Source organism: Platalea leucorodia (genome assembly GCF_965183815.1).
Source record: "Platalea leucorodia genome assembly, chromosome: 3".
Lineage (NCBI taxonomy): Eukaryota > Metazoa > Chordata > Aves > Pelecaniformes > Threskiornithidae > Platalea > Platalea leucorodia.
The window spans coordinates 94467662-94480335 of NC_138825.1; the positions used below are offsets into that span (position 1 = coordinate 94467662).

Consider the following 12674-nt stretch of genomic DNA (forward strand, 5'->3'; position numbering starts at 1 on the left):
ATGAATGGTAAAAGTTTGCCATTATAGTTTAGCTATATGATTTTTTTTTAAGTAAACAACCCACAAACACTGATAATCTATGTGACTGTCATCATCATGTTTCTCAAATACTGAACTGAAATACATTTTAAAGTTTTTTCAGCTATAAACTAGACAGATATTCTTGTTATCTTCCATTTTATTAGAAGATATTCCTAGACCCCTGGAAACAATGCCTACTAGGACAGACTAAGCATTCTCTGAGGAGTGTAGCCACTGCATGTACTCCAGGGAGAGATGTGTACGTCACGCATCTAAGATTGGAGATTTTTGCTAATTACAAGCACCACAACTATCCTTGCTATGCTTGGGGACTGTACCAAGTTCACCAGAATGTTACATAAGATGCTGTGAGACTGCATATATAGATGTTCAAAATCTATAAGCACAGGAATGCAAATTATAGCATATGCAACTCCCAACTAGTAGGAAGGCATGCCTGGTGTTTCCTGGCTACCAAAACAGAAAAATTCTGAGTTACAAGAATAGATAGAGCATTCATGTAGGTTTATGGTTTTCTAGCAAAAATCTCTGGGCTTCATTCATGAAACAAACAGCAAAATACTCCAGGATAAACACCCAAAAACCGCTAGTCTAGATACCTGTTATTACTGTCAACCCAGAGCACAGTTTTACCAAAAAAGAGGCATAGATAATTTAACCATGACACTAGATTTGTCAGTTAGGATGATTTCTCTCCCTTCCCCATTACTATAATCAGTCGTGTTTCTACTGAATACTTGAAAATTAGGCAAACCGACAAAGACATTTCTAAACTTGTTTCCAAGTTCAGGCTGACGATGTACCTTTCTTGATCAGACAAATACTGACTATCCATGTCTCTGGATCTGTAATCAACTGGAGTTCTGGAGGCATCATGGTGTCTAGTTGGAGAACGTGATCTTCTCATTTGATGAATTTCATCTAAACTCCTGAAAGGCAGAAATATGTATGATAATCTTGTTTTCTCAAAAATAACACAGATTAATGGATTACAGTACAAGTTGGCTGAAGGAAGTCTTGAATCATTAAATTGTTAATATATGACTTCTAAAAAAATATCAGTTCCTAAGATTAAAAGAAAAACACCTCTAAGTATAGAAAGCAGACATTTCTACCATATTTAGAAGTACATGCCTGTTTCTGTGTACACTGATGGATTCAGTAATGGCATTTTCAAAGCCTGTACTTAAAGAATAACTGAGATAACACAAGAACTGATAATACCTCACATGAAATTAAGTTTTATGCATTTGTAGATTCATAGCCAGATTTTTAAAGGGCTGATTTTGGGCTGTCAACTTTTTTCAGGTATCTCCAAGTATTCTTTAAAAAATTCTAGGATAGGATATGGGAACTTGCAGCAGTTTTTATCAATCTCAGACTAAGTGTTACACAAAATGGTATGATTTTGTATAAATGCAAGTAGGACCTGACCTCCATGACAGTAATTTAAAGCTCTCTTCACATGGAAAAGAACAAGAAAAGAAACTACTTCTTGAAGGGCAGACTCTTCCTTCAGTTTAATAACTGCCATTGGAACAAGAAGCATTAGTTTTTCAAAGCATAAAATGAAAGGATGGGTGGAATTGACTATGAAATATTTCATTTGTGCATTGTGCTTGTAGACAGAAAGATACAACACGAGCACATATTAATTGTTTGCAAAAGCAGAATGAGAAGCTCTCAAAAAAATGAGAAATGCAACAGCAAGTGATTTGGTGGGTAGTGAAACAGATGTAAGAACTGATTTAACAGAGGGAGATGCATGCAGAGACTGAAGCAGCACACAAATTTCAATGCACAAGAACAGCATATATGGCACGGAGGATGGAAAGGCAGAAGCAAGATCATCAGGATTCTCAACTGGGAGGAGAAGCTGGTTTTCCAGAACTTAGCATCACTTTGAAACATTGCAGATTTCTGGTATTAAATAATCCGTGATGGAACTCCAAAAAACTAGACGTAGAAACAATGGATAAGGACAGTACTGTGGCACAGAATTTTGTACACAAAATTCAACTAAGCAGGGTAGATTTTCAGTAAACTACCACAGCTAGAGGGTAATCATGTTGCTAGTGCAAAACTTCAAGCTCTTGCAGTAATTCAAGAACAAAGCTTCCTAGAAATTGGAGGAAAGGAAAACTGGTAAAAACTGGCTGATTTTTAGGGTTCCATGAGAGGCTGCAAGAAAAGCTTATTGCCCTGCACGATAAAACAAGCAAAATCAAGTGGGTCAAGTTTTGTGCTTAAACAGTCTGTATGGCACTGTTCAAAAAAAGCATAAAGCATGCAAATGAAAAGCTCAAAAAGGATTCTCCTATTAATAGGTTGTCTGTTAAAAGCAGTACATGCGGAAAACAGAGGTTTATAAATCACTGTCTGATTCTGTAAAGTATTTTTTACTTCTTCCATTAAAAATGTCACATTATAAATACAATTGGTAATTTCAGCTTGCTGTTAATTCAAAATTAGCTCAATTCAGAGTTATCATACAATTTGTACATGCCACTATTTATTATCCTACAAATATACTTCAGTGGCTTCATACAAGATTCAGGCACTGACTGAAAAAACATTTCCAGACCTACCTATTAGGCATGGTACACAGATGATGAATCACAGAGAAAGTAACAGTAAGAAGAGGTAAGTCTTACAAAGTTATGATTCATCTCATGAGTGCTCTTGAATGATTAATAAAAGCATACATCAAGTTCAAATACCACACTGTTAAATTAATATACAAAAAAAACTTTTAAAATTGTGAAAAATTGCTGAACAAGAAAAATGTTAACAGTGACAGTTTATACAAACTTAAAACCACCCAGTGTTTCACTAACTTGTGGTGCCTACCTCTGTAATGGCACATTTGGTAAACGTGAACGGGTCCTGCCCTGATCGTCGCCACGGTGAGGAGATACAGATCGTGAACGATGATGTGTTGTTCTTTGCTGTTCTGGCACAGTTAGCGTTGTAGATTTACTTTCTCTAGTACTAGTTCTATAACCTACTGGCAAGAGGGCAACAAAAGGAAATTAGAGAATAAAAGTCTGGGTTTGGAAAGAATTCAGATGGTTAGTCCTTCCAGGAACACACATCTAAACGCTTACACAACTTCCAAGTGGTCATTCAGCTGTTGTACATCCCAACGTATCATGCAGCCAAGATAAATTACAAGCATTACCTTTAAATGTCTACATGTACGGAGACAGAGAAACTGAGATGATTTTCATACTGGAAAATGTGGAAAAGAGGACTGAAATAGTTTTCTGCCTTGGGAAGGAGTAGCCAGAATAAGTTGTATTTCAAAATTATCATACAGTAGCAAACATTTGAAAGGAATCCAAGCAATGTAGGTTTACCTCATCTAACAAACGGAGAAGGCACGCTTCTATACCGCAGCACAGACTCATCCAGGACTGCTCATATATAAAGCATCCTTCTGACTGTTGTTTCAGTTAAATACAAAGATATTCTCTACTGAACTTTGACAAAACCACCTACTTTCAAAAATTACGAGCATTTAGATTATGTTGTATAGAATATTGGGTGTTGCATACTCTGCAGCACATTTTTCCCAAATCCTATGAATGAGCTGCAAAGTTTCTCATAGTTCATTTTTACATAGGAATTAAAAAAGAAGTCAGCAGAATGTTAGTGCATTTTAAAGTGTTGATATTCCTGTGCCTTTTTCCATGTACCAACACTGTTTGCCTTGATACGCACTTTGAATCCCATCCTAAAACAGACAATGAAGCTCAATAAGATGAACAGCTTTCAAAAGGTGCCTGTTATCTTTCCAGAAGAGCCTAGGGTGATTTGCTCAGACTTCAGTTGCTCACTTCTAGACATTTAAGTTAGATTACAAGAACCACTTGACAGAAAATCCCTCAATGACAGAAAGGGTCATCCCTTGAGTCATCCCTTAATGACTTCACAAATTATTGTTTAGATTCCAAAATAATCATTCTGCTGCTTCTCTGAATTTATCTAGCATTAAGTTCCTGTAATGTGTTATTTTGTTCAGCTAAAAAAACAGCCTGTCTCAGAAATCTGCTTTCCATGCAGGAAAAGCCTATGATTTAGTCACTCAGTCATCAATTGGATAAATTAAATAAATTGCAGTTTTTAAGGATCTTGTGATAGAGTTTCAAGTTTGTTTTTTTTTTTTCATATTTTGTGTAATTTGTGTAATTCTTGTAGTTCTTCTCTGATCTTCTGCCAAATTGTTACAGCCCTCTTAAAAGTGTGGCCCAGATACAAAGTCTGTATTAGGCTTGGTCATGTATTCAATGACACTTAATAACCTGTTCAGCTACAAGTCTGAACCCTGATGACAAACATTAAGAAAACATTCATGCTTTTTCTTCCATCATTTGGTACATTGGTTTACCAAGCTATTCTAACGGACATCTAACTTATTCGAATGCATTAACTCGTTATCGGACCAGGAGAAAAAACACTTTGTTGAAAAAGTGATAAGTAATCCTAAAATAAGAACATCTTGCACCATAGAACAGATTATTTTAGTAACACAAAACTGGGAACAGGGACTGACTAGATTATACATTTTATCATCCAAGGAACTCTAAGACTGTTTTCCCTGATTATACAGCTTATAATATTACAGCCTCCAGAACTGTGTCCACACCTTTTATATAGTACTGAGCAAACTAGCAAAAGTTATCCAAAGATAACAGATGAGCACCAAAGTGCTGCAGTATCCTGCAGTAGCTTCCAGCCATACACCAGCAGCAACTTTAATAAATAAAAAAAGATTGGCTTCAACAATTTGTTGTTGTCTTTAATATATTGACCAGTACAAATATGATAGGGAAGGCAGGTGTGAAGGAGACAAGGTTAACAAAAAGATGATTAGACAGTATTACTATGGACTTTCTGGTTACCGTCAGCTAGAAAATACATGCAGAAAGCTCTGCAAGCTCTGCTATCATTTTGTCCAACTTTCGTGTCTTATACTTCATAGTATAGTGGCTGGTGTGAGACCATGGAAAATAACTTTTTTCTTTCATTTGTTGAAGCAGAGAGGTGAGATGAGGTTAATAAATCAGGGAAACAGGAAGCAGTATCAGTATTGATAGATCTTAGAGGGTAGGATTGGGCCCAAAGAAAAGCACTTGTAATAAGCACATATCAGGCACCTCAGAAACAAACATCAGTGATCATAATGTTGTGTGCATTTGTGCGCTGTTCCCAAACACTGAGTTAGACATGCCAAATAAAAATAATGAATACAGTTACATATTTAAAATGTGGCATTACTCAAGTTTGGGGAGGTTGGAGGCTGTCGTCTGAAAACCAGAGAAGGACACGAAGAAAAAACTTTTGGGAGAGCTCACTAGCAGCTACATAAACAGCAAATGCTTGCCACTTAGTGGGCATTTTTAATAGCAAAGCTGTACTGAGTATTGACTGCAAAATAGACCTGTAAAAGTTGATGGCATGCATGAAAGTATCTACCGAGGTTTATCAACCTTTTAACAAAGAAGGACTCCAATGTTTCACAGTTTTTAATGCACTGTAATGCTGGAGTACCTTTGATGTAAAAGTGTTTCAGAGTTGTGTAATAAAATTAGAAAGAAATATGAGGATTTCCCTGACCTCAGGACAAGAACTGAGTGCAAATTTTGAGGCAAAAAAGGGACTCCCTCAGACTTCAGTGGAGATTCCCTCATCCCATGTACTAAGGTTGCTGCAGAAAATGTCTGTTTTTTTGTCAGAGGAAGAAAAAAGACTACACATGACAAAAGCTGGATGTATTCCTTTTCCCAGGATAATTAAATCTAAGCTGCATGTGCTAAAAGAGATTTCATTTTCCAAACAAGCTCGTTCTAGAGAAAATCCTGTCATCTCTATCAGAAGCAACAGTAGTTTACATTTATTCGACACTAAAATCAAAGAAATCCAAAACTTCGTTCCAAGCTTTAGGGAACTGTACTGAAATACATGTAATATCAATATAAAAAAATTAAATATAAATTTCAGCTTAAAATATATTTCTAGGGCATCTCTCCTCTGCCTAAAAAAATACACCTATGATTATCCTGTATACTTAAAAATCTGGTATAGAAAGATGATTTCATCCTATATGTTCTTCATAGCCAGGCTATCCAGGGAACAATATCTGAAAGTTGTGCATTGTGTGTACACAAAGCTTACAGAACAGACAGAGCAACAGCAATTCACATTTATCCTAAGTACTATCTCCAGTGTTGTCAAGCTGGTCAAATCGCATCCATACTTCCATAGTGACCATGACAGTGACAGCAACAGTGACATTTCCTCATATCCTCAAATACAAAGGCTCTGTGCTCTCCAGAGTGAGCAGAGAAATTTTTTGCATGGACCAGCATGATAGCAGCAACCAAGCTTATGGTAGTTTATGCAGAAGTTTCTCAGTTGCTCATGGGAAACTGTCAGGTGTGACATGAAATGGAAGCTGGATGGATGCTGAAAATGGTTCTAGCAAATATTTGATACCAGAACTTTTTTTTTTTTAAGACAATACAGACAATGACAAGGTGTTGATGTCAACCTGCTGCTACAGGAGGAAGGTAAGTACAACGCAACCATTTACACAGAATACATACGATCGAAAAATAAATTGTTCTGAAGAGTTACCCATAGCATAAGCAATACAGCTCATTAAAAATACCCTTTGGGATATTGCCAACTGTATATCAGCTTTTTTTCTTTTCAATTAAGAAAGTTACTGAAGTTTTGGTTAAAAAGATAGGCCTCAAAACATGTTCAGTTTTTATTAAATCCTTTACTGATCCTTTACTGACCCTTCCTATATACTTAGCATTGGTGAGGCCACATCTGGAGTACTGGGCTCCCCAGTACAAGACAGACATGGAGTTACTGGTGTGACTCCAGCTCAGGATCACAAAGATAATTAAGAGACTGGAGCATCTCTCATATGAGGAGAGGCTAAGAGATTTAAAATAATATTTTCTTCATGTAAGTAGATGTGGGCATACCACAAAAATCTGTAAAAAATCAATTCTGTTAAAGCTGACCTTCAAATTAAAGTTACTTTCAGCTGTTGATATAAACTCTTTCTATGGACAGCTCTATGAGCTGATTTTAAAAAAAATATATATATCACTGCAAGATACTAATAACAAATGAGGACAGTACAATTGTATGAAAGATAAGACACATTTGTGATATGACAAGGGAAAAATACTTTTCTTAAAATATTCTTGAAGTTATCAAAGTGCCATTATTTTTGATGTAGCAGTCTTTACTTCCATCGACAAGCAGTGATTCTTTGCAGCTGCTGAAACCTCTAGGAAAAGAGTTTTCTCTGTTATTACTAAATGCTAATACTGCATTTGCCTTAGCAATTGGTAAAACATTTGACATTATAGTTTTAAGGATTTCTAATGTTAGTTAAATTAGCCAAAATATTTTCATCATTCCTTTTTTAGCTTATGGTGGTGATCAAGTGAACTTTTGTGCTCCTACATTTTGCAGTGGCCAAGAAGGCGAAATAACTTCCTTCTCTTCTGAATATTTCAAGAAAAAGAATAAATTAACAACTGTAAGAACATACCTTTAATAAAGAGAGAGGTTATTTATCATATATAAGCACCACAGTGGGTAACATTGGCAAGTAAGTGGTAAAGGAATCAAAAGGAGCTTTAAAAGGAAACATTTTCTTTTGCACCACATGTAAACTCTATTTTGATATTCTTACTTCTGTTGAGAAGGAATATCTTAATCCTAGGCTAATCTAGTTGAAGCCAATAGAGGCTATGCCAAAATGGTCTAAGAGTGCACCTAAGCTGCATCATCATCCTACATTATGGGGAAATATGGATATTTGTTGTTCCCTCCCACATGCATACCTTGCGGGAGAACGTGTGGGAAATCTGGACCAGACAAGAGCTGCAGTGCACTCTGGTGCTTAGGGACATGGTTTAGTGGTGAACTTGGCAGCACTAAGTTAACGGTCGGACTTGATGATCTTAAAGGTCTTTTCCAACCTAAACGATTCTATGATTCTAAGGTCAGCGAAGAAAGGGGAGGAGGTGCTCCAAGCACTGGAGCAGAGATTCCCCTGCAGCCTCTGGTGAATACCATGGTGAGGCAGGCTGTCCCCCTGCAGCCCATGCAGGTTAACGGTCGAGCAGATATACACCTGCAGGCCGTGGAGGACCCCATGCCAGAGCAGGTGGATGCCTGAAGGAGGCTGCGACCCCATGGGAAGCCTGCACTGGAGTAGGCTCCTGGAAGGACCTGTGGAGCTGTGGGTAGAGAAGCCCACGCTGGAGCAGGTTTGCTGCCAGGACTTGTGACCCCGTGGGGGACCCACGCTGGAGCAGTCTGTTCCTGAAGGACTGCACCCCATGGAAGGGACCCACACTGGAGTAGTTTGTGAAGAACTGTAACCTGTGGGAAGGACTCATGATGGAGCAGTTTGTGGAGGACTATCTCCCATGGGAGGGACCCCACGCTGGAGCAGGGGAAGAGTGTGAGCAGTCCTCCCCCTGAGGAGGAAGGAGCAGCAGAGACAACGCGTGATGAACTGACCACAACCCCCATTCCCCGTCCCCCTGTGCCACTCAGGGGGAGGAGGTAGAGAAATCAGGAGTGAAGATGAGCCTGGGAAGAAGGGAGGGGTGGGGAGAAGGTGTTTTAAGACTTTTTATTTCTCATTACCCTACTCTGATTTGATTGGTAATAAATTAAACTAATTTCCCCAAATCGAGTCTGTTTTGCCCATGATGGCAATGGTGAACGATTTCTCCCTGTCCTTATCTCGACCCATGAGCCTTTCATTATATTTTCTCCGTTGTCCAGCTGAGGAGAGGGAGTGATTGAGCAGCTTTGGTGGGCACCTGGCATCCAGCCAGGGTCAACCCACCACAGGTTTATTTCATATGGCAAATGGATGCCTTGAAGAACTGGCAGCTGAAAAAAGACCCAATTCGTAATACAGTATACTGAAACCTTAAACGTAAGTAAGTCTACACAGATATGCCAGCATCTACATTGCCAACTAAAAAAAAGAAATAATAAACAGGAAAAAATATTTAGAACCTATCATTTATTTTAATTTTAAATGTTCACTCTCTAAGCTGATGTAAAAATATCAAGACTAATCACTTTATTAAAGTAAATATCATTACTAGCCATACGTGAACAGATTTCCCTCTTAGTAACTCAGGTGGTAAGCGTATTAAAGGAAAGAATCCAATCAACATCAAAGGAAGGAGAATTTGGCTCAGTAAACATCAAAATGATATTGCATTAATAAAATGTGTGATTTATTTGTATGGTTATATAATGAATAAATAAATTGTCAGATTATCTAAAACACAGATCAGGAAGATAGAGAGCTTTCCAAATCCCACCATGATTTAATTCAGTGATTTTCATCAGGAAGATCCACAGAAAAACTGATTTAGTGCTGGCAATGACATAGTGACTCTTCAGTTAGTCTGGGACAATTAGGAAACATATTCATCTAAAAAAAATTATCTTCAAGATTTTCAGTATTTAAGGAATGCTGAACTAAAAGTCAAACAACGATAGTGTCTACAAGTATATATTTAGGTAATGATAGTTCATGAAGGCTTATGAAAAGTATAAAAGATATAGCCATGCTACATGCATCTTAATCTACAGCCATGCATTCTCAATGAAGTCCGTGGGAGACTGCATTATATCTAAGTTTCAAGCAAAAAGCAAAATAAAAAAAAATGTTTGTAATAAACACTGAAATCTTAATTACTATCTTAAAATGATTTTTTTTAATTTGTATTTTAAATAATGCTTGGAAAAATTAAACAATTTGAACCATCCAGTGGTTCACATATGAAGAATGATATGTAAAAGAAATATCAATGAATGAATAGTAGAATCTTTTAATTCACCATGATTTAGGACAGGTACCATGGAATAATCAGGAAAACTGTTTTTTTCACAATGCACTCTCCGAAACCAGTATCCTCAATATTCCAAAATGTTATAAAGGAAAAAAAAAACAAAAAACAAACAAGCAAAAAAGAAGAAGAAGAAGAAGAAGAAGAAGAAAGCAGGACCATGCTGTTCACCCACGCACCTGGAGGAACAACTCCAATACCATCATCAACATCATAATCTGAGATGTCACTATCACTGATTGGCCGAGATCCTGCACAACAGTAAGGTAAACAAATACCTGAACATCTGGTCGTGTTATAAAATGTAAAAATATGTTCATTTAACGTACTACTGAAATTAAAAAGATGATTTTAAGTCTAAACAATAGAGGAGGAGAACTAAACTGCAGTGACTGACAGTGACATTTCACAAGACAGCCGAGGCAATTTAACATCTTACAGCTGCTGCAGCCTCCTTTCCCCTTCTCCTTCCCTCAAGTCCTCAGTAATCCTCTACTAGGATAGTTTATCTCACTAAACCAGCAAAAAGTTAACTCAAAAAAAGAAAAAAAATACTTTTGTGCTATTTCAGTGAGTAAGTTGAATCAGCTTGCTGAACAGGAAAGGAGAGGTGGCAGCATATGGTGAGAGAGGGGAAGAGGAAACAGTGCTGCCAGCTTTTAGAAAAGTTCAAATATCTCATGAAAACTAACCTTTAATTTGCTCACTCTATACATATCCTCATGCAGCAACTACAGCAGTATCACATTTTTATAATTCATTCCTGAACGTGCACCAATTTCCTATGTATTGGGCTGGAATGAATGACTTCTTCCATGTTTAAGAAAAAACAGAAAAATAGCTTGGAAATATATTTTAAAATAAGCCCCTAGGTCCTTCTTATTTCTAAATAAATCTTAATTTAAATGAACAGAGAAGCTACAATATTCAAGTATTCCAATACATTCATTATTTTAATATGCCTTATACTAACCTGAAGTCAGACTCATCATAACAACTCTACCTCCCAAATACACGCATACAATTTCTCTTTGCTGCAAAAGTACACTTCTCATCTGATTGTATAATGTGCATATTGGATGTTGAGACTAACTTTACGATGAAAAGTGTTTTTAAGCCTCATAAGTCTTTATGGACTTTCTTTTTTATTTAAAAAGCTTTTAATAATTAAAAAGTATCCAATAATGATGAACTTCATTTTTCTGTTTAAAAGGAAATTTATGCAAACAAATGTTTGAACAATTTTCTTTTGCTAGTGAAAACCAAACCAATTCCAACAGGTTTCACATACTTCAAAGTTATGCATCACAGGTGAAAGGCTGCGATGTCATAATGTCATAATTTGCATTTCTTTTCTGCCACACATTTTCATTACGCTTAATGACTGTGGAATATTTTTTTATCTTGTATATCAAAGTTAAATACCATTACACCTTATCCAGCATTTCTAATTTAAAATTTGAAAGAGATGAATGGAATTTGGACCTACTTTGTAATTTTTTGCTAGTGCTTTCTCCACCATGAACATGTCGTCTTGGCATGAAAGGTGATGGCTGAGGCAGAGGTAGTGAAGATTCATCATGTGTCTGTAGCTTATACCAATGTGGTTCATCATCTAAAAGTGCTGTCTCCAGCTCTATAAGAATCTAGTAGAAAAATTATCAGGTTTTAACTTTACTTGCAAGGCACACACACAAAACCACATGTATAAAATATATATGCGTATGTATTCAAAAGCAAACAACGAACTCAGGAGCAATGTGATTGTATGTATCACCTCTCCAAGAAATTCACTCTCTTCTTCTTGTACTCTTGGCTGATCCCATACGGTTATTTCAAGCATTCGTTCTCTAAAATCTCTACGATGTACATGTGAGTAGAGAAAAGTTTGGTTCCATTTTGGCTCTAGACTTTTCTTTACTGTTTTGGTCCTCCTTTTACTCTTATCACTGAAACATAAATATTTCTTGTAAATTGTTTGTAGAGGTAAATCACAAAATGCCATCTACTCATCAGCACTCACTGTTTTCATTCTTTCTGATCTGATAATGCCTAAAAGAGAAAACTATCTGCTGTACAGTGGTTCACATTCATCCAGAAGTCCACAAAGTTAATTTGATACTGACTTGCATGACTCAAGTGCAATATTTTGTTATAATTAATCTAACTATAACAAATCAGTAAAAGGAACTCTTTACTTCATAAGCATGCATTTAAAAGTTGAATCAATACATGGTAAATTACAACATAATCTTCTAAACTGAAGAACTACTACCTTCTGTCTGGAAGAAAATACATTTTTACATAGGGATTCCTGGGGCGTCCATCTACTCTTGGTGGCAAATCTGTTGCTTGCAGAACATTTACTATTAACTGATGTCCCACTTTGTCGTACCACAGTTTAACCTACAAGAATCCAGTTACCAGAAAACATTACTGAAAATGCAGAAAAAGCAGAATTTTCAGACTGCACCACATTAACCACAATGTAAAAGTAAGCACTGTTTTTTCCAAGGGACAATGAGACATGTTTTATTTCAAATCCCTTAATATTTAATTAAGTTAGGTGGAAAAGATGATGGTATATACCAAAGACTTTTGTATTTATCACAGCTGAATAAAATGGTGATGCCTGATTATCCTTACATTGTTTATTGTGCTCACTGCATAATCTTGTATCTGTGAGTGCATTTAAACCAGAACATGTCTTAGATCTGC

At 36.6% G+C, this 12674-nt stretch overlaps 1 protein-coding gene across 49 annotated transcripts in view; it reads right to left on the bottom strand.

Annotated features, from left to right (window-relative positions):
• RIMS1 (regulating synaptic membrane exocytosis 1) overlaps positions 1-12674 on the bottom strand; it is a gene marked incomplete at both ends in the record, with an annotated part of 339260 nt that overhangs the window by 124740 nt on the left and 201846 nt on the right. For 25 of the 49 annotated variants that reach the window (XM_082307762.1, XM_082307779.1, XM_082307794.1 and 22 more), the window contains 6 exons: positions 846-971; positions 2893-3046; positions 10136-10207; positions 11446-11602; positions 11734-11905; positions 12232-12362. In XM_082307762.1, the coding sequence (XP_082163888.1) occupies positions 846-971; positions 2893-3046; positions 10136-10207; positions 11446-11602; positions 11734-11905; positions 12232-12362 (812 nt within the window). Of the gene's footprint in view, positions 1-845; positions 972-2892; positions 3050-10135; positions 10208-11445; positions 11603-11733; positions 11906-12231; positions 12363-12674 lie in introns of all 49 variants that reach the window. The other 24 variants (XM_082307784.1, XM_082307773.1, XM_082307751.1 and 21 more) reach the window with 1 other exon arrangement.